Source organism: Penicillium vulpinum, assembly GCF_028829585.1.
Source record: "Penicillium vulpinum strain IBT 29486 chromosome Unknown utg000003l_segment0_segment0, whole genome shotgun sequence".
Taxonomy (NCBI): Eukaryota; Fungi; Ascomycota; class Eurotiomycetes; order Eurotiales; family Aspergillaceae; genus Penicillium; species Penicillium vulpinum.
In genome coordinates, this window is record NW_026643243.1 from 225,069 (window position 1) to 244,426 (window position 19,358).

General features: G+C 48.0%; 7 protein-coding genes across 7 annotated transcripts; 2 read left to right on the forward strand and 5 right to left on the reverse strand.

The window, feature by feature from the left end:
• Positions 1 to 684: 684 nt before the first annotated feature.
• Positions 685 to 4,168, reverse strand: N7479_005193 (condensin subunit YCG1; the record flags this gene model as incomplete). Its single annotated transcript, XM_057252890.1, has 2 exons — positions 685 to 2,061; positions 2,120 to 4,168. 2 exons carry the CDS (start codon positions 4,166 to 4,168, stop codon positions 685 to 687), a joined length of 3,426 nt encoding a protein of 1,141 aa, XP_057106752.1.
• A 157-nt stretch (positions 4,169 to 4,325) lies between these two features.
• On the forward strand, positions 4,326 to 5,593 carry N7479_005194 (cysteine synthase A; the record flags this gene model as incomplete). Its single annotated transcript, XM_057252891.1, has 2 exons — positions 4,326 to 4,530; positions 4,596 to 5,593. The coding sequence occupies 2 exons, from the start codon at positions 4,326 to 4,328 to the stop codon at positions 5,591 to 5,593; spliced, it is 1,203 nt and encodes a 400-aa protein (XP_057106753.1).
• A 642-nt stretch (positions 5,594 to 6,235) lies between these two features.
• On the reverse strand, positions 6,236 to 6,893 carry N7479_005195 (translocation channel protein TIM22; the record flags this gene model as incomplete). Its single annotated transcript, XM_057252892.1, has 3 exons — positions 6,236 to 6,571; positions 6,638 to 6,733; positions 6,789 to 6,893. The coding sequence occupies 3 exons, from the start codon at positions 6,891 to 6,893 to the stop codon at positions 6,236 to 6,238; spliced, it is 537 nt and encodes a 178-aa protein (XP_057106754.1).
• Positions 6,894 to 7,501: 608 nt separating this feature from the next.
• On the reverse strand, positions 7,502 to 9,290 carry N7479_005196 (DUF4048 domain-containing protein; the record flags this gene model as incomplete). The annotated part of the gene is made up of 2 exons (XM_057252893.1): positions 7,502 to 7,703; positions 7,768 to 9,290. The coding sequence occupies 2 exons, from the start codon at positions 9,288 to 9,290 to the stop codon at positions 7,502 to 7,504; spliced, it is 1,725 nt and encodes a 574-aa protein (XP_057106755.1).
• Positions 9,291 to 10,634: 1,344 nt separating this feature from the next.
• On the forward strand, positions 10,635 to 12,085 carry N7479_005197 (uncharacterized protein; the record flags this gene model as incomplete). Its single annotated transcript, XM_057252894.1, has 4 exons — positions 10,635 to 10,996; positions 11,052 to 11,350; positions 11,403 to 11,635; positions 11,687 to 12,085. The coding sequence occupies 4 exons, from the start codon at positions 10,635 to 10,637 to the stop codon at positions 12,083 to 12,085; spliced, it is 1,293 nt and encodes a 430-aa protein (XP_057106756.1).
• A 305-nt stretch (positions 12,086 to 12,390) lies between these two features.
• On the reverse strand, positions 12,391 to 13,930 carry N7479_005198 (phosphotransferase family protein; the record flags this gene model as incomplete). Its single annotated transcript, XM_057252895.1, has 2 exons — positions 12,391 to 13,238; positions 13,294 to 13,930. 2 exons carry the CDS (start codon positions 13,928 to 13,930, stop codon positions 12,391 to 12,393), a joined length of 1,485 nt encoding a protein of 494 aa, XP_057106757.1.
• Positions 13,931 to 17,370: 3,440 nt separating this feature from the next.
• Positions 17,371 to 19,332, reverse strand: N7479_005199 (STE20 family serine/threonine-protein kinase; the record flags this gene model as incomplete). The annotated part of the gene is made up of 4 exons (XM_057252896.1): positions 17,371 to 18,855; positions 18,905 to 19,072; positions 19,148 to 19,215; positions 19,287 to 19,332. 4 exons carry the CDS (start codon positions 19,330 to 19,332, stop codon positions 17,371 to 17,373), a joined length of 1,767 nt encoding a protein of 588 aa, XP_057106758.1.
• Positions 19,333 to 19,358: the final 26 nt, after the last annotated feature.

Sequence of the window (19,358 nt, forward strand, 5' to 3'; positions counted from 1 at the left end):
CAAATTAATCCTTTATACGGAGTATTCTCTCTTGATTTCGAATCTTCTTATCCTTCAATTCCCCTGGAAATTGTGTGTTCGGACTGGTCTTGACCGTGCAACCCCAACCGGGCCCAGATCCCTGCGGTTTTAACGCCGTCTCTTATTTAGTAGAACGAGTCAGGTAGAAGTAAGTAGATTGATAATATATTAACGTCTCTGTCTTGCTAGATAATGTTTCAATGTGTTCAATGTTGATTGGAGACTTCCAGAACTATCATGGTATATGATATCAAATAAGTATAATACATAAAGAGGCAAAAGCAATTACTGGGTAGGACAAATGTAGATATACAGTGAAACATAGCCAGAACTGAGATAAATATAGACCAATATATATCAATATATATAGACAAAGATAGACAAGATAGACAAGATGGACAATTTACTCCGTACATATGTAAACATTCCAAATGTGAAGTCTCTCTCTGCGGCTGTCAAAAATATACCATCACGTGGCATATCACGTGGATGCATATTGAAACATGTATGGTGCATGGGGGTAGCTCGTGTACTGACATTCAAACATGCAAATGGTATTCGAAGGGGGAAAAAAAATCAAAACTGAAAATATGTACAGAACCCTAACCCAACCCTAAACTTCAACCAACGCCAACCAAAACCTAGGAATGACCTTGGGAATCATCACTCATCACCCATCTCTTCCTTGATTATTGTCCCCCGACTAGTATCATGATCATCTTCTTCATCTTCTTCCATAATACTGGGTTCGATAGAGACAATGGGCCGATTGGCTGTAGCAGAAGCAAAACGGCTGTCACCTTCGCCCTCGTCTTCCTCCATGATACTTGGTTCAACAGAGACATGACGACGACTGTAACCCCCAGTAGGGTCCACCGAGCGACGAACACTACTAGAGCGTACACTAGCCCCATCGTTATCAGGGTCTTCAGTGCCTTCGCGAGGACGAGCGCTAGCAGCGCGACCATCCTGTGCAACGGCAAGGATCTTGAGGATAGCATTCTTGGCCTTGACGAGAGCATTTCGGCTGGAGGCTTCAGCGGCGATACCCTCTTCAATGGTTTGGTCCAATAGCTCCTTGACCTCAGTCGCAAGGGCAGTATTTTCAGGGTCGATCTCGACACCAGTAACACTGCGAATGCTAGTTCGGAATTGATCATCGCCTTCAGGGGCACGGGAGCTGGCTCGTGCGGGTACTGTAGGAGCAGCAAAGTAAAGCTTACTGAGGAGAGAGAAGAGCAGTTTGCGTTCCTCGCGTGAGCAGCGATTTGCAGCAGCGCTGATACCGAGGACACGCTCGAGAATCTCTTTAACCAGGGCGAGGTGAACCCATCCATAAACATTGGAGTTTGCAGCACCGCCAGCCAGAATCCGTTCGCCACCGAGGCCAACGACTCGGCGCTCATCAGTCCACTCAGAAAGCATACCAATGACACCAGTCATGAGAGCCTTGACCTCGCGCTCTCCGACGCTTGGATCGATTTCCCCATCACTGTCCTCCTCGGCCTCGAGCGAGTAGTGCTCCTCCGCGGCATTCATTACGGCACGGACCACTGGTACAGCCACTCGGCGCATATGCTGCGTATTTTCCACGCGAGAATGGCAGTATACAGGGAAGAAATAAGCCAATGACTGTCGTAGTGCCGGATTTCCACGAGTGCGTGGGTGGTAGAAGGAGACCACAAGGGACAGCAACAGAGATTCAACAGCATTCTGATTAAGTTCTTGGATTGCAGGTGAGACATTTGGCCCAGAGGGAGTGAAAGTGCCAGTGAGTAGCAGCTTGCAAAGAGCGGCGGCTGCTCCGGACTGCACGCTGCTAGGAGAGTTAGCACGCAAAGCTCGGGCGAAAACCTTAAGCAAAGGCTTGTGCATGGCGGGTGGCGTGACGGTCTCGCCATCAGCCTGGGTCACGGGGGCGAGTAGGGATGGGTGAGTCGTGATCATATCGCAAAGGATTTGTAAAGCCGTAACCTGCAATGCTTCGTGACCCTTGCTATAACAGTGAATGAAGAGGGTCATGTTTTCTTCGGCCAAATTCTGTAAAAAAATCAATCATTAGCAAGCCTCGTCTTCGATTAAAAGAGAATATACTAACCCTGTCGAGCAGACAGCACAGGCCCAAGCACAAGAGACCACGCTCTCTGATTGGGGCTTCGTGGCTGCGAACAGCAGGCACCACAAGGTTATTGAGCATAGTAACCAAGTTCATGTTTTGTTGCAAGTGACCCTGGACATTCTGCAACATGCACTGAGCAATATACAGACACTTCATATTGATAACAATCTCGCGAACGATCTTGGCCTTGGCTTCTTCCTTATTAAAGGGGGTGACCTCTTCATCCCCCGGAGTTTCGGATCGTCTGCTAGTGTCGTCACTGATTTCAGATCTAGCAGAAACAAAGCTATCCTCGGTCGTGATGGTGTCGTGAACCTCAGCAATAGCTTCGAGAACAACACTGCAAAATTCGGCCTCAGCCGCAGCATCAGGTCCGCAGACAGAGCGAAGTGTCTCAACGACGAGTTTGGTACTCTCTTCCGGGAGTTCTGGTACAGCCAGAGTTTCTCGCAGGAGTGCGAACATCTTTCGTCGACCGACCTCGTCGCTGTAATCTAGAGTGATGGCGATGTGGAGCAATTGTTCCACAACAAATTCGTGCTCGACAGCGTCATCATCGTTCGCTTCACCAGACTCTTTAGAAATTTTCTTCCGCTCCAAGAGATTAGTGATGTATTTGCCTAGGTAATAGGCCATCGCGGTGACCTCGGGCATCTTGTCGTCTGCAAGGCTGTCGTACTTGCCTTCATTCTCTACGCGGCAGAAGTCATTAAAGGACCGGAGTAAGAACGCGGATTCACCGGTTAGATTTTCCCAGAAAGGCTCGTTAAAGACGACAGCTTCACGATAGTCCGCACGGCCCTCCCAGAAGCCGCGCATCGCCTCATGTGCAATTCCGCTTTCCATTCCAGAATTAACAACGTCGATTCTCTCCAGAAGTTCAAGTAGCGCATTGATGTCAGGTTCAGAGCGCTGGCCAGTCGGTCCCTGATTCGGGTCATTGTTCGTGCCAGCGCAATCCTCGACCCATCTGTCATAGAACAGTTTGGCTGTGGCCTTGCGAACACTTTCATCACGATCACGTAAACCCCACCTGAGGAGCTTTTCTCTCATCGATAAAGACAAATGGCGGAAGTCGCCCAAGGTAGGTAGAAGGCGTGAGTACAGTGCGCGTCTGGTAGGGGCATCCAGATCACGGGCGCGCTCAAGAAGATAAGGGAGCGTCATTGGAGCGAGGGGGAGGTTTGTGAGGAGCGTTTTGCGGACGTCGGCGCTTGTATCGTTTTGCATAATTTCGACCAGCTTTTCCAAAAGAGCAGAGTTGTCAGAGTTGTCGTCTTCTCCGTCATCTCCCGCCAGACGTCCTAATCCTAGGACTGCTTGCACCCGCACAGAAGCCTCCTTGTCACGAAGACGTTTTAGAAGACCCTGTCTTATCGTATGATATAACTCGTCGTCGATCGATTCTAGCGAGTTCACAATGTGGGCAGTAATTTGGGTTGCGCGGAAGCGCACCATCTTATCCTTGGCGCCCATGACGGGTGCCATTAGCGCAATAAGGCTAGATGTAAGGCGGGCAGTTGGTGTCTCGGGACTATGGTCCTCATCTTCACCGGAAGCAAAAATCTCATTATCTTTCTCCGAGGCATGGGTGAGGAAAGTACCCAAAAAGCGCAAAACTCGGTCTCCAACAGGTTCGCTCTTCTTAATGGTGAGAATACGAAGCATGCAGCGGCCGACTTCCACGTTGAATTCCTTCTCGGCCTCAGTTTCCTCACCGGGAATCAATGCTTCCTCGGACCCGTGGTCCTTTCCCTTGTTATGCTTCTTTTGTGAGATACCACAAGAGAACTCTTGGAGCTTCCGCAAGCGCACAACAAGCTTTCGATGACCGGTAGTTGAGCGTTGAGCATCCGCAAAGATCAAGCACACATCGCGACGTAAAGTGGGGGATGATGCTGGCTCTGTTGGTTCTTCGGGGATCGCAAACGACGGAGTAACGGACCCAGCACGCCCAGACACAGAGGGCTGTGCTGACGACCTCCGTGTTGTCGCAGATGTCGAACGGGCGGCGACTCTGCCAGGCATTGTTGTGTTGTTGTTGAGTGTTGATTATCCGAAGGCGAAAAGCACCGCAGACTGCGGGACCGATCAAAGGACTGGAGGCCTTGGCGGTAAACAAACAGCCCAAAACGGGTGGCCGATAGCCGATAAGGGTAGTAACCTTGTGCACGTGATCTGACTAATGCCGACCATCGGAGGTGCGGGAGCTCGTCATTTCCCCGGGGTCGATGGGACCATTTGTTCTTGTCTTGTAAGTCAATTCAAGATGTTTCGTCAAAGTGTCCGGCGGTTTGCCACTACGGCGGCTCGTGCTGCTGGCGAGGGGTCTACTGCATACTGCACCCGGGTGTCAACAGCCCAGGGCGTTGTCAATGGATTGACCGAGGGTATGTCTAGCTCCGAGCGCACCGCACCCTTGCATACATTTTTAAGCTAATCTTGGGTACTGCAGCGATTGGCAATACCCCGCTTATCCGACTGAAGAAGCTGTCTGAGCAGACTGGCTGCAATATTCTTGGCAAGGCAGAATTCCAAAACCCCGGAGGTAGCGTGAAGGACCGAGCAGCGCTCTTCGTGGTCAAAGATGCAGAGGAGAAGGGACTCCTGAAACCAGGTGGCACCGTGGTTGAGGGAACGGCCGGAAACACTGGAATTGGACTGGCGCATGTATGCCGGTCCAAGGGCTACAAGCTCGTGATCTATATGCCAAACACCCAGTCGCAGGGCAAGATTGACTTGCTCCGTCTACTGGGCGCAGAGGTATACCCGGTCCCCGCTGTGGCCTTCGACAACCCCCAGAACTACAACCACCAGGCGCGCCGGCACGCCGAGTCATTGGACAATGCAGTCTGGACCAACCAGTTCGACAACATTGCCAACCGTCAAGCACACATTGATACTACCGGACCGGAGATCTGGGCACAGACCGAGGGCAAGATCGACGCCTTTACATGCGCTACCGGAACCGGAGGTACCCTGGCTGGTACTACCCGCTATCTGAAGACTGTCAGTGACGGACGTGTCAAGAGCTTCCTCGCCGATCCTCCGGGCAGTGTTCTCCACAGCTACATCCAAAGTGGTGGTACCCTGATCGACCGCTCTGGCAGCAGTATCACTGAGGGTATCGGCCAGGGCCGTGTGACAGATAACCTTCAGCCCGATATTGACTTGCTGGATGGCTCTGTGAACATCAGTGATGAAAAGACCATCGAGATGGTTTACCGCTGCCTGGATGAGGAGGGTCTGTACCTTGGTGCCAGTTCCGCGATGAACGTGGTGGCCGCTAAGGAGGTTGCCGAGAAGTTGGGCAAGGGTAACACCGTTGTGACCATTCTCTGTGACGGTGCTTATCGTTATGCGGATCGCTTGTTTTCCAGCACCTGGCTGGAGAGCAAGAACCTGCGTGGTTCCATTCCCAAGCACCTGGAGAAGTATATTGTGCTGCCTTAGGACTGTGTATAAATTGAAGAAATCGAACAAACTGTATTCTTGGCCAGACTTTGGACCTATAAAGGAGTAAACTGGGACGTGTCTATAGTGGTCGAGTACTGATCCAGTTCAAGTTTACATTTGGGATGGACATAGTATACGGTCTCGCCCTGCTAGAGAAAGAAGGGGGGGGGGAATTCGACACAAGTCGGATATTTGAATATTAGCCGCCGGATTTTATGAGGTTCTTCAAATTTTGGTTAATAATAATATAGGCATAAAATAATTTGGTATCAATTGTGAGAGGTGAGTCTCAAAAGGCCAGTGGTGTATGTATGTCCACGCTTGGTATTGTACAAAAGAGTAAAGAGTCAGACCCAAAAGGATCTAATATGGAGTGAGCCACCGAGCCGAGGCCATACAATGCAGGTGTCAAACACGACATGCAACGCAAGGGAGACAGGCAAGAAGAACCATACACCCAGAGGAGAATAAATAATAACAACCAAAACGCCCGCAATGCTTCCGTTCTATACCAGAACGCCAGATGCCGTGGAAATGTACAGATTGAAAAGCGCAAGAAGTCAAAAACCGCCTGGCAGCAAAAGAGCTAACCGACGAGATGACGAGGTTGTGCATTCAAGTCGGATCCGAATGGAGCGTTTACTCGTCAGCGGGCATTCTCATGTAGGCATCAATAGCCGCACTGAATGCCGCAAAACCGGCGCAACCGAAGGCAGCAGCCTGGGGACCCGCCTTTGCGCCGAGAATACCACCAGTGACACAACCAGCGGCAACACTGTTGGTAAGATCGTTCTTTGCACGGAGACCTTCGATGCAGCACTCAGTGCCGGAATAGAGCGCACCGACAATACCGAAGTTCTTAGCAGACGACCAGGAGCGGGCGCCCATGTCCTTGAAACCGCGGCGGACTTGTTCGCGCCATGGGAGGTCGGCGATGGCACGGCCCTGGGGTGTGAATGTCGAGTCGTATGACATCTAGAGCGGGTAAATGTTAGATACGGAAATTCAGACATCAATTATGTATTCAATTTCGCAACTTACACTGGCCATGAAGAGACCGAAAGCACCACCAAGACCGAACCCCATGGTACCTGAGATGACTGTCTTGATAGGGCAAGACTCCATACCAGCTTGCATCTATGTCGAGCTTCATTAGCATTGGACGAAATTTACATTAGCATTGAGAACGAACCATCTTAACCATAGCCTGTTCTTGTTCATTCATTCCCTGGGTGCCCGGATTACCTCCCAGGGAGGTCATCGGGATCGTGGTGCCCGTGGTGCCTGGAAAGGCCATAATGAAAGTTGACGCGGGTAGATGTTGGATTGAATATGGTCGTAGATCGTTCTTGTTGGATCAGATCCAAACTGGTCTGAATGATCAATCCACTGGACCTCGGCGAGAAAATAAATCGCGTGAACAAGTAAGATAAAGAACGCGGAGATCTTGCGGAGGCGAGTAACTGAACCGCAAATTTATTTTACGGGCGACTAGAAAAGCCCAAAGCGCATATTTGCACGTGATATCCCGACTCCGTAAAATCATCGTGCCGTTATCGGTATAAGCTGTGGATAGAACAATAAACAAGCTTAGAAGAGCTGATGAATTTTCAAGAGTAAATTTGAAGATAGAATGAAAATTCGTTGTATTCGTGAAGCTAGAGAACCAAAAAAAAAGCATTTATCGTGATCAAACCAACTGGTATTTCAACAGATCTCGACAGATCTCGAAAGCAGATCGAAACCTGCACAAACTTCAAAGGTAGCAAAGAGAAGGCAATGTATCGACAAGAGAAGAAGCAACGCTCTCGTATGGTATAGTTCGAAGGTCGTAGCCCTACGTAATTCCGTAGATAGGGCCGAAGAAGAGGTAGCAAATATATACATGAAAGGAAAGAAAGAACCCTAGTCCTTCTTACTGTCCTTGCGATTGAGTGAAGAGCCAGTTCGCTCTGGAGAAGGCGATAGCGAGCGTTCCCATTCTGCCATCAGATTGGATGCAGTACGCTGAAGCTTCGAGGGAGCCAGCTTGGTAATTGCAGGCCAGGGAATGCCTTCAGAGACACTAGGATCAAGTGCAGAGGAAGCCGGGTTCAAATCGCCAAAGCTAGGAGCGTGGTCAGCGCATAACGAGGTTGTCATAGATAAAATCAGAAAAGGTCGAACGGTACCTAGCGCTGGTTCGGGGGCTGCTACCCTGTGTGGTGGGCGACTGATCACGTTTCGATGCAACCGTTGATCGGCTCGATGAGGGTGTATGCGTCTTCTTTCCGGATGGGGGCGTGTCCCAGTCATCCCAGTTGTCGAGATCTTCATCTTGCGCGTCGGTTGCATTACTGGAGAGGTGATCGCGCTGTTCGGCTTCGGTCGCCTCGTTTCTGCTGGCGGCTTTGTTGCCGGAGGGGGTGCGTGGAGCGTGGGGAGACTTCTGAGCGGGTGTATCAATGCCGAATTCGTTCCAGAAAGACGTGGAAATTTCCGCCGGCTTGGTGTCTTTACCAGTTTTTGTCTCGGCCGCTGGCCCCCTCCCCCGCGAAGACGACGACGATGAGCGTGATAGCTGACCGTCTGCTAATAACCTTTCTCGACTCCGGGATCCCGCCAACGAATCCCGCTTCCGACCATTTGGTGGTGCCAATGAGTTGGATGGTGATTTTCGTGTTTGCGTGCCGTTGATTCCTTCTTCGCCCACTGTAGCTTGTCGGATATCTTCCAAAAATGTCCACAGACCCTCGCGTAGGTCGGATGCCATTTGCTTGCCTGTGCGTACCAAGGCTTCCCGCGAAGGGGGAGGAAGAGTCTTCTGCCACTGTGCGAGTAGATGTTCTGGTACCTGGCTCTCATCTAGTTGTGTACTCATCATAGCTGCATTATTGCGTTCGACAGACGGTAATGTCGCAGACCGCGGACTGCGGCCCACGCGTTCAGGATTTGGGTGACCGAGTTCTCCGCGGGAAGAACTGCTGAGACCTGAGACTGGCGACAAAAGAGACAAAGTCCGTGTATGTGTGCCATGAAACACTCGCCGACCATTAGTCCCAATCTTGGTTCCTGGTGTAGCGGCAGCACGTACGCTAGCCCGTCGGTCTAAATCTCGGCTAATCCGTTCCTGTGACACTGTGGAGCTCGTAACTGAGCTCATGCTCTGTTCCCGGACGTGTGAACTTGAAACCTCGGGTGTCGAGAAATCAGGCGACCGAAGGGGAATCAGTGGTTCCGCGTGGTTAATCTCCGCCCGCTTCCTAGACTTTTCAGACAGTGCCCATTGTTTCTTGATTGTCACTAAGTCTGCTTCGGCCCGAGTGAGCTCCTCGCGAAGCTCCATGACCTTCCGTTCCTGCGAGGCGATGGCCCGCAGGAAGTCATAGCCATCATCTGGGACATCAAATGCCATAGGTGTTCCCGGAGGCTGAGCGGGGGAGGGGCGAGTTGAGGACTGTGTAACTGGGGTTATGGAGCCGGGTGAGGTGATGTTGGAATCGGGTATTTCAGGTTCGTTCGGGTTGATGGGGAAGTTCAAAGTGAGGCGTTTGGCATGACGGGCCGTACGAGGTAGTGAACCTTTTTTCTGAGCGAGAGATGATGAGCGTGAGAGATTGGAATGGGAGAGTTCGGAAGCAGAGTCCGTTGCCGTTGAAATCTGGTCCGGAAATGGACCAGGGATGAGGCTCTCCGCTCCCGGTAGACTCTCCATTGTGGACCAGCCAGTTAGGAGAGATCAAGATATTTCAAAAAGTCATAAGAGAGAAAAAACAACAAAAACCCAAAAAAGACAGAGAATGAGGAGAGTTGAAGAAGGGGGAAAAAATAATAGCTGTGATATTGGTCTCTCCTGAGTCCAGCCCACAGATCCCCACAGTCCACGGGCTGTGTTTCAGGGGGAATTAATTAGCGTATTAAGCCTGTTTCATGCCTAGATGGTCTTGGCATATACATAATTTTGGGTATAAATTGATATTTTGTACTTAACACACTGTTTGAAACAAATGATAGATCATAATTCAATACTCTGTGATTCAGTATACATTATCTTAACTGCAAATATCGCCGTTTCTAGTCTGTTCAAGACTGAAGCATTGTGCTTATTTGATGTCTAGTGCAAGATAAGCCCCCTGCACAGAATAGACTGTACATGTCTGTAATCTTCAAGTAAGCTAATGCTTTGACGAATTATATTGTATACCTCACAACTTACACTGGTAGGGTGTGACTTGACGAATGAACTGGCTGCAACGTAGAAATATACACATGTATGGGGCCAATATTGAGAAGTTACATAGTATAGAGAAGTATGTACATATAAGGAAGTGACATTAGAAAGAACAGGGCTGTTTGTCCTACTTCAAGGCGCGATTGAATTATGAGACAAACTGCATAGGAAAGTATGTGCATATGTACGGAGTATGTAGGCAACATTACCCGAGTTGTAGATCCATACAGATCCTCAAATCACACCGGGCAATTCCTGTGAAAGCTCTTCGGCAAACTCATGGCTGAACATTTGGCCTCTATTTGTCATTTAACAAGTCTCACGGAATACATGGGGAGTGTCCCCTAAGGTGATATCCTCTTTCTTAGATCTTATATGTATTTAGTTAACATATGTAGTTAGCCTAAATACATTCCAACTCCTGGTTGCCTACAATGGCGTATAGATTGAAGCATTAAGAAACCCTGGTGGGTTTGCGTAGCAGACCGAGCCCAAACTCAGCGTATGGGGTCTTCGGGAAGAAGGAGAGGACTTGATGGCTAAGGTTGTTTAAGCTTATTTTTAGCGGCTGCACACTAAGAATTGGGCGTTACAACTATGTGGTACTTATTTCCCCAATTATAGTGAAGATGGCCCTCTTTGCCTCCTAAAAAATGAATAAAAAATTCAAGTCAATGCTCTTCTGGTGATGAGGAAGTGATAAAAGAAAACGACCAGTCCAGATATAAATAGACCTCGGGAATATACAGGGGTGACCTGTCATCCCTCATTCCACCGCACCTACTCCGTAGCCAAACGCGCATTTGCCAACAACTGCGCGTCTTCGTCATGAACTGGAGAGCGAGTACTCTTCGTATTTCTTACCATGCTAGGGTTGTTCACAAATGGGGAATTTCTTCCCGACTTCCTAGTTTTGGGCACAAACTGAGTTCCCCCTTTGATCGAAAAACAGCCTGGTCGCGTCGATGTTCATCGCAATGGACGTCCAATCCGAGAGTCTTCCCAGTCTTTGATCTCGGGCTACTGGATTCATCTCTCAAGATTGAAGAAGAGCTTGCAATGGGGTATGAGCCCAGCGAGACATATACGTATCCCGTTGAGGATGAAAAAATCCTGAACAACAGGTACCAAATTCTACATAAAATCGGCTATGGGCCCACAGCAACTGTTTGGTATGCTGTTGATATAATGTGAGTATTTTATTCGAGCGGGAAGAATACTTCCCTAACCCTTAGTCAACAACAGGGAGCCCAGAATGGTTGTCTTGAAGATCTATGTGGTGGACCATATGCTCAAGACTTATGGGCGGCTCCACCCACCAAAATTATACCAGCAAAGCGAGTGCCCTCTTCACAAAGTTAGCGATCGTTTTTCAATCAAGGGTCCTCGCGGCCCTCATATTTGTGTGGTCCATGAGGGACCCCCGCTAGAACCAGGACAGATGCATTTAGGAGACAAGCTGGATATCGAGTCGATGAGGTCTACAATGAAACAAATGCTAGTCCTGGTGGACTTCCTACACACTGATTGTTATCTCACTGCCCGTATATTCCCTCGCCATCGTTTTTGAGGGACAGATAACTGATACCAGAATAGGCATAATGCCAAACGCAGCATTAAATGTTGGTTCCGACCACAGACGAGTTGCTGGACCTAGCAATGACGAGCTTATCACCCCAATGATACTACCAGGCGACGGCGTTCCCCTCATTCTGAACTTCCCAGATAATGAGATGTCCGGTATTGTCGAAAAACATTGCAGGTCTCCTGAACAGGTCCTGAAATCGAAATGCGACCACAGGGCAGATATTTGGGCTACTGCTATAGCTGTGAGTACATCCACTGGAGGGAAAAGAAGGAACCTTACATAGTCCACCCAGGCATGGAATTACACCAGTTCTCAAGGGCTCATTGATGGACGAAACTCGGATGGAGCCTTTGATGATCGGGTGCACATCGCAGAGCTGGTTGCTCTACTTGGTCCTCCTCCACCAGAGTTTTGCCACAAGATGCGGCTAGGCTCCATGTTCTGGGATGAAGAAGGGAAATGGGCGGGCCAAGCTCCCATACCCGATCGAAGCTTAGAGAGCCTGGCAGCTGATAATATCGACGGCGAGGATGTGGAAGGCTTCCTGCAGTGGATACGAAAAGCGCTACAATGGGATCCTAAAGATCGGCCAACGGCTCTAGGGCTCTTGCGTCATGAGTGGATGTCCCGAAAGACGAAGGATGGGGAAGCAGAAGGTATGGATGTCCCCGAAGACAGCACCGAAGCCTAATCTCTCCCTCTTGTATAAGTATATTTACATAGCATAGAAACTCTACTCAGCTAAACTCCGCTCAATCAGAGGTCTATTGGACTAAATGTTGAAACTGAAAAGATATTTGATAGAATTCTATATCTAGCACTAGAAATCAACTTTAAAAACTATTCAATTGCTCTCAACAAAACCATCCCCTTCAACATACCTCACTCAATAGACCTCCCTTGACCGTATTCTCATGGGGAAAAAAAGACTATTCAACTATTTGGAGCCATTTCATGTGACTCCATTGTGTGTTCCCTGTTCTCGCTTTTCTCGCTTCACCACCAAGGTCGTATCCATTTATCCAAGAGACTGCTTTCGCTGGTATCTCCATTTACCAAGAAATCGCTGACTTTAGTGACAAATTCCTCCTTTGTCATATCACCATTGTCTAGCAGAGCTTTGTAATCAACGACCTTCTCCACCTTCTTGGTATATATCTCCAGCTCGCCTGGCTTCTTTTCCAGGAGTTCTTTTGATTCATCCTGGCCCAAAATCTCATCCATTTGTTTTCTCCATTTTTCAGCCCCCAACTTTTGCTGTAGCTGCTTGAAAGGTAAATTAGAACAGTTAAAGAATGGATTGGAAGCAAGTTCATGGAGCCACATAGCACCTGATTCCTCAGACCATGCAATGAGCTTAGAGAGTTCTTTCTCATGAGGCTCTGATAACTTTCCCTCCTCTTCATCTAAGACGCGCTTGAACATCTCAGCATGTCTGAGATAGTGATTGGATATCTCTAGAGGCTCTCCATTCACAGGTTCTGAAGGTCCGTAGCTTGAATGATCGAAAATACGCCACCAAGGTGCCGATGCGAACAACTGGGCTGGGCCCACATAAACCCATTCTAGATCCACCATCCCAACGATTGTGAGATCGTCTTGGCTCCTTACGATCACGTTTAGCGGGCAAAGGTGGTCGCAGATAAGTTTGAAAGGGCCTTGATCGTAGTCTTTGTTCACCATCTCGGGTATCATGGATTCTAGAATCTTCAGCGAGGCAAAATTTGATTCTCCTTCCTGCTGCTCAATGATTGAGTTAGTTTGATCTCGGATCTGTTGTAGGTCTTGGCGGATAGTATAGTGCAAATACTCGCTAGTTGTCGAAAAGCCCTGGGTTCGGTTACCTAGTAGATTCGTTGAATTAGTAGGAGTGTAGGTATCAAGGATAGAGAAACCAACCAAAGGCATTCACCCCTGCGTCATGTAGAAGATCGTGCACTTTCATCGAAAGTGGACGTGCATGAGCAGGAAACCATGTTATTGGCGTCGGTAGACTTCCAATACGTGGGAAGTCGATCTTGAAGAGCTGTAGCATGAATTTGGCCATCTGTCTGTAGATAGCTTCGATATCACAATCCTGAATCTCTTTCTTGAGTAGCAATGAATCTTCACAAAATCGCTCTCCGAGGGTGACACCCTCAATAACTTCCATTAATATGAACGGACCAAGGCCAAGTGGATTGGCATTAGCAAGACCCCAAGCATAGATCTTTGGAACTGGCATAGTGGTGTTCTTTCGAATCAACTTATAAGCTTCCACTTCCATAGCCACCTTCTCGTCGGCGTAATCAAGAGCAACCCTTCTAACGAGAGGTAAACGAAGCAAATACGCTGTTCCATCCTCCGAGAACAGTTTGTGGCAGAGGTTATGGCATCCTTTCGTAACTTTGGTCTCGAAGTGGCAAGATGGTTCTCCTGGAAGCAACTTTGAAAGCCAAGCGGCAAGCCTGTTATCTGCGACGACCTGATTGAGTCTACGCATCCATATTCCTTCTTCGGCTTCATGAAGGTAATTTAAGCAGTGATCAATCTCCATGATGATGAAAATGGGTTATTAAGCTGACGAGCGCACGATCAAAAGTTGGGAATCAATAATTCACTGAATGTAAAGTATAAGAAACAATTGGTCCACAGGGTATTGGGTTCAATTTGTAGATGCGGTCAAGTCACAGTTCAGACTTCCCGAAATATGAAATCCTACATACCTACTCCGTACTGTGTACCGAGAACATAAACAGTAGTATTACTTCATGGGTTTCGTCCTTTGTCATTTTTGAAAGCCAAGAAGCATGTTGACGACGCCCAAAGTATAAAATCCCACATCTACTACATACCTATGCGCTAATATTCTTTCATGGATTCTTTGTTTTATCTTTTTCATAAGTCAGGAAGCAGGTTGATGCGTTGTATAGGCAACTCTCAGAAATATTGGCAGTCAGTAATAACGTTACACATTTATCCCTCCGAGGCTCTTTACCTTCAAAATAAGCGGCCATTGCTGATGTATATATATATATAAACTCTTTCTCAATCAACATGTCGTCAGGTTTCTTCATTCATATATATAATTTATTCATAAAAATAAGGTTAACAGCAAAAGTAGAACCCCTAGGGTGTATTCAAAAATCACAAGTGCATGCAATATTGTGACTCGGGCATGATCACCCTTTGATGACTGTTCATGTGATTAATTGCCGTCAAAGAGACAAAAGCATCCATATATACAGGGGGTACACTCACTTGCTTATCCTTTCTTTCAACTACAGGTTCGGGTGCAGATCTTGTTGGATGGTTCTGCTGGCGCTTGGTTGTAGCGCAAAAGGCGGTCTTGGTCATTAGATCAACCTCAATCACTGTGGTCCCCCTGCTAATGATAGTGTTATAGAAAGCCGTTGTAGCTTTGTCGCTCTTGTCATTTATGTTCGACATGGTCATGTGGGGGTAAAATATCCGATGAGTGATTACAAGTTGTAAAGATTTTAAGATTTTGAGTTGTACTTCTTCAATTTGGTTATTGCTCAGATCCTTCACTTGAATAGTAGTTACAGTCATTGGATTTTTGTATTAGCAAGAACCGTGTCTTCTCCTCTAGCTTTCAAGACTACTGACATCCTTTGTCTGGTCAGAACCAACGGTTTTGAGTCCGGCCTGGCGTTCCTTTCACCGGGTTAATGCATGAGAGAGGGGATAGCTGCAGGATATTTGAGCCAACACAGCTTTGTATCCCAAGTTATAGGGCATGCCACATTATGTTCCAGCCATTTTCGAAGTTTTGAGGGCTTGGAGTTTGGCATAAGCTTAACAGCATAATTTTGTACTTCTTATATATCCATTAACATATCGGTGGTACTAGGTACCCACCTACTATAGACTATGTACATAATCATTATGCTCGGTACGGGTACAAGATAACTGACAGGACCTATGTAAGTGTCAGCAGCTTAGGGTAATAGATGAAAGGTTATGGATGAATGGCCTGACCATGCAGATCAAAGCATGGGATTCCAAATATAAACTAATACTTTCCCGGTCCGATCTAACTAGCCAATTCTCAAAGAACTTGACCATCATCATGCCACACAGGAGGAAAGACGGATCAATCTTTGCTAGCTTGAATTGGACATGTTTAGTCAACCTGGTGCAAAGGTGGCGCATGATTTTTCTGCAATGGCGTATAGCAGGCCGTTGGAAAAATTAGATACCTAGTATTCCTTCAAAAAAACTTTTTTTGAAAAAAAAAATTCAAGAAGGAAGGACGGTCTTCTTTGGACTCGAATGCCGGTGGGAATTCACCCCACTTTACTTTGCGCGTATTGAGGGCAGAAATTAAGGATGCTTCGCCGCGAAACGAGTGCGCAGCTCGGATGGGCTATTTTTTATGTCAATGGCAAGAAGTGGATTTTTTGGGGGTTCGATTATTTTTTCACTTTTACCTTTTTAAATCCTACTTGGACAGGAACATAGGCATTGGTCTTCTATACGTTTCTGTCTTTGCTCTCTATAGATCTTTATAAGATGTCAGTGATATTCAAAGTGGAGACTATTCTCGGGAAGGATCCACCTTCCTACTTCAGCTATGGAGTGTAAGTCCAGCGCAAATACACACATCCCCAAAGACACCTTCTTATAGCCTAACTGGTATTCTTGAAATTCTAACCCTGCATGCTGTTATCAGGCCATGATGGGGAGAGGCGTTTGCCCAGGTGGTTTGCACATGCACCTAGTTTGACCCAGGTCTCTTTCCCCCCTAAAGTTTATTTATGCTTATTTTACTTTAAATCTATGTATGAAACAACAGAAGATACCTATATCACCACGCTAGTTGCAATAATAATGATCTGACTCATTGTCCTGCATATCCATATTCCGACTAGACCCGTTTCAAGGTCCTAAAATTCCACATCTGTGTGTTTCTCTCCCAGCTTCGCCTGGAGTAAACATGGAATCTCTCAATTAGAAAACAAACATCGAAAACGACAACCATGTACCCGAGATAGACTGGGTCGCTCTCCAGGAATTTGGCATCAACTTGAAGAACAGCAAAAGGGGAGATCAACAACCCAAACTTGTCACATCCTCCCAATATACAACAAGGGTGGCATCCATCTGGCCAAGATTCTCGAATTAGATGGCAGCACAAAATGGGTAGCGCGGATGCAACTACACAGACTCACCAGCAAACTTGAGAAACCACTCCTTCACGAAATCCACACACTCTCTATCCTCCACGAGCAAACAGACGTCCCCGTACCAGAACTCTTCGGCTACAAGATCAAACCAGATGCTATCGGCCGTGCATTTATGATAATGCAGTTTATTCCCGCAAACACAGGAACAGAATTTACGGGGCAGCATAGCTATGATATAACCCCCTCAATTCAAAGTCAAGTTCTGCCACGAAATCGCATGCACCCATGCAAGTATCACAAGGCCCAGAGCCACCGGTATTCAGAGTGCTATCTTACATATAGCAACTCTTATACCCATGTCCAGGTGAACGAGTGTTCAGGTTCTACCTAGTCAGGGACAGATGCCGCATACGTGACTAACTAAACTTGCACGGTGTATATCGAATTACAAAATACCAAGCAATGTAATGAGCAAAAATCAAGACGTTTATCACATTTCAGACGTAGTATGTGCTAGTACTCGTGGAAAATACCCAGACAAAATCACACAAAAGACCCTAAGGACCAATAGACAAAGACAGAAGCACAGGCAGCATTCTGTCAGGGAAAAGAGGGTACAGAAGAAAGCGCAAAAAGATTACACCAGATCATTAGAAACTCCGGGACCAGTCCCACCCGAGTAAGTGACAGTAAACAGAACGAACGAACGGACACCAAAGATGCAGCCAATGGCAAAGAGTTGTACAAGTATCAGAACGCCAGATTGGGTCTATACAGCGAATGGAAGAAGAAGTAGTAAGGTTTGTTGAGGTTGATGTTTGAGACGTGAGGATGGTTGAGGGTGAGACTAGGCCCCACCCCAGCGGTTGCGGAGACCTTCTGACCATCGCTGGTAGAGGACGTCAGATAGTTGTTTAGTGTGTTCCATACCGGGTGCAGCTTGAGCGGGGACGGATGGGGGTGTCTGAGGTTGGGGTTCGGGGACGTATGATTGGCGACGACGGTGGCTTTTGAGGTGTGGGTTATTTTGGGCCAGCACGAGGCGTGGCCGCGAGGGAGAATCGGGCTGTGTGGGTGGAAGAAGAGTAGAGAGGCGAGCGTCTGCTTGAAGCTTCTCGTTCATGATCCGGACGATGTGATAGAGACCTTCGGGGTCGACCATTTCCAGGTCGCTCCAGGCTTCGGCAAGTCTGGAGATCGCCTCACGTTTATCGCCATCTCCTGTGGTTGACAGGACTTCCTGACAGGAGAGCCCCACTGCCTTGCTATATGCACGTCGCCCAAGCTGAGCCTCCTTGCTTGAAGAGTCGATGGGCACCGTCTTCGGGCTTTGATTTTCATCAACACCCTGCTTAACTGGGTTTAGATCGGTAGGGACTTTGTCCGATACCCGGCGGAACTGTCTGACAGTAGACGGGCTGTTGCCGTAGCTTAAGTCCAGGCCAAGAGGTTGTTTGACACCACTTGAGCGACGCTTGGTGTTAGCCCGTCTGACAGACGGAGATCGATCAGTGGGAGCTCGGCGGACGGTGGAATTGGCCTGGTGCTTAGGTGGTGGCGGTGGGCTTATATGCAGCTCTTCGAGCATCTTGGCTGGATCGGGCGTGTTTTCGTCCTCCTCGTCGAATGTCATCCAATCCGTGCCCTTAGGCTTCCACATTGGCGGAGCCTTGACTGTGTCAAAGACCCAATCTTCATCATCAAGATCACCGGGTCTAGTCATGGTGTTGAGAGACTCGGCATAGTATTTCACGTCTCTCCCGTCACCACGGCCACCATCCCAGTCCTGCTTGCGATGAATCAATTCTTGGAGTGACTCAGGCTTACCCGCACTGCGGATAAACTTGTGTCTCAAGAGCTCCTTTGCGCTCGGCCGAAGATCCGGGTCTTTTGTCAGGCATTGTGCAATGAAGTCCTTGAATGTGTTGCTGTACTCATTGCCCTCAAGGCGGGGGGCGGGGTTCTTCGGGATCAGGAATAGAACTTTCATCGGGTGTGTGCTGGCATGTGGGGGCTCTCCGTTAATCATCTCGATTGCCGTGATACCTAAAGACCAAATGTCTGCTTTGAAATCGTATCCAGCCTGCTGGATCACCTCCGGTGCCATCCAGAAAGGAGTTCCGACGAATGTATTGCGCTGCGACTTGATATTGACTAACTGTGCAGCGACACCAAAGTCTGCCAGCTTCACCTTTCCAGTGTGAGAAAGGAGAACATTGGCGGCCTTGACATCACGATGGATTTTGCCTTCGCTGTGCAAGTAATCCAAGCCTAAAAGGAGTTCTCTGCAGACTATGGCCACATGAGCTTCGTTAAAACATCCAGGTTTTAACTGGGACGGTTAGCAATGTACCTCACTGTAAAAATAGCAAGAAACGTACCAAATCCAAACAGGAACCACCTCCGAGGTATTCCATAACAATCCATAGTTTGTGCCCCTTAAGAAAACTTGCTTTGTATTGTGTAACGTAGGGGCTAGCGCAGGTAGCCAAAACAGAAATTTCCTGTTGGATTTCCTGGATATCATCCTCGCTAGACTCGAGATCGATCTGAAAAGGGGGTCAATTATGAAACGAAAAGGCGGGAAATCGAACCCCGAAGATCGAAGAATCATGAACGCGTACGTGTTTAATGGCAACGATTTCACCGTCGGTCTTGTCAATGGCCTTGTAAACAACCCCGAAACTGCCACCTGCAAACGGAGAATACAGTTAGCCGGCGGAAATGCCCGAAAAAAAAAAAACAAGGCTTGGATCAGCTCACTCCCTAGCTCCTCCATCACCTGATAATGGCTTGCCATGTCGTCCATTGTGCAATAATTTAGCCCAGCTAGCT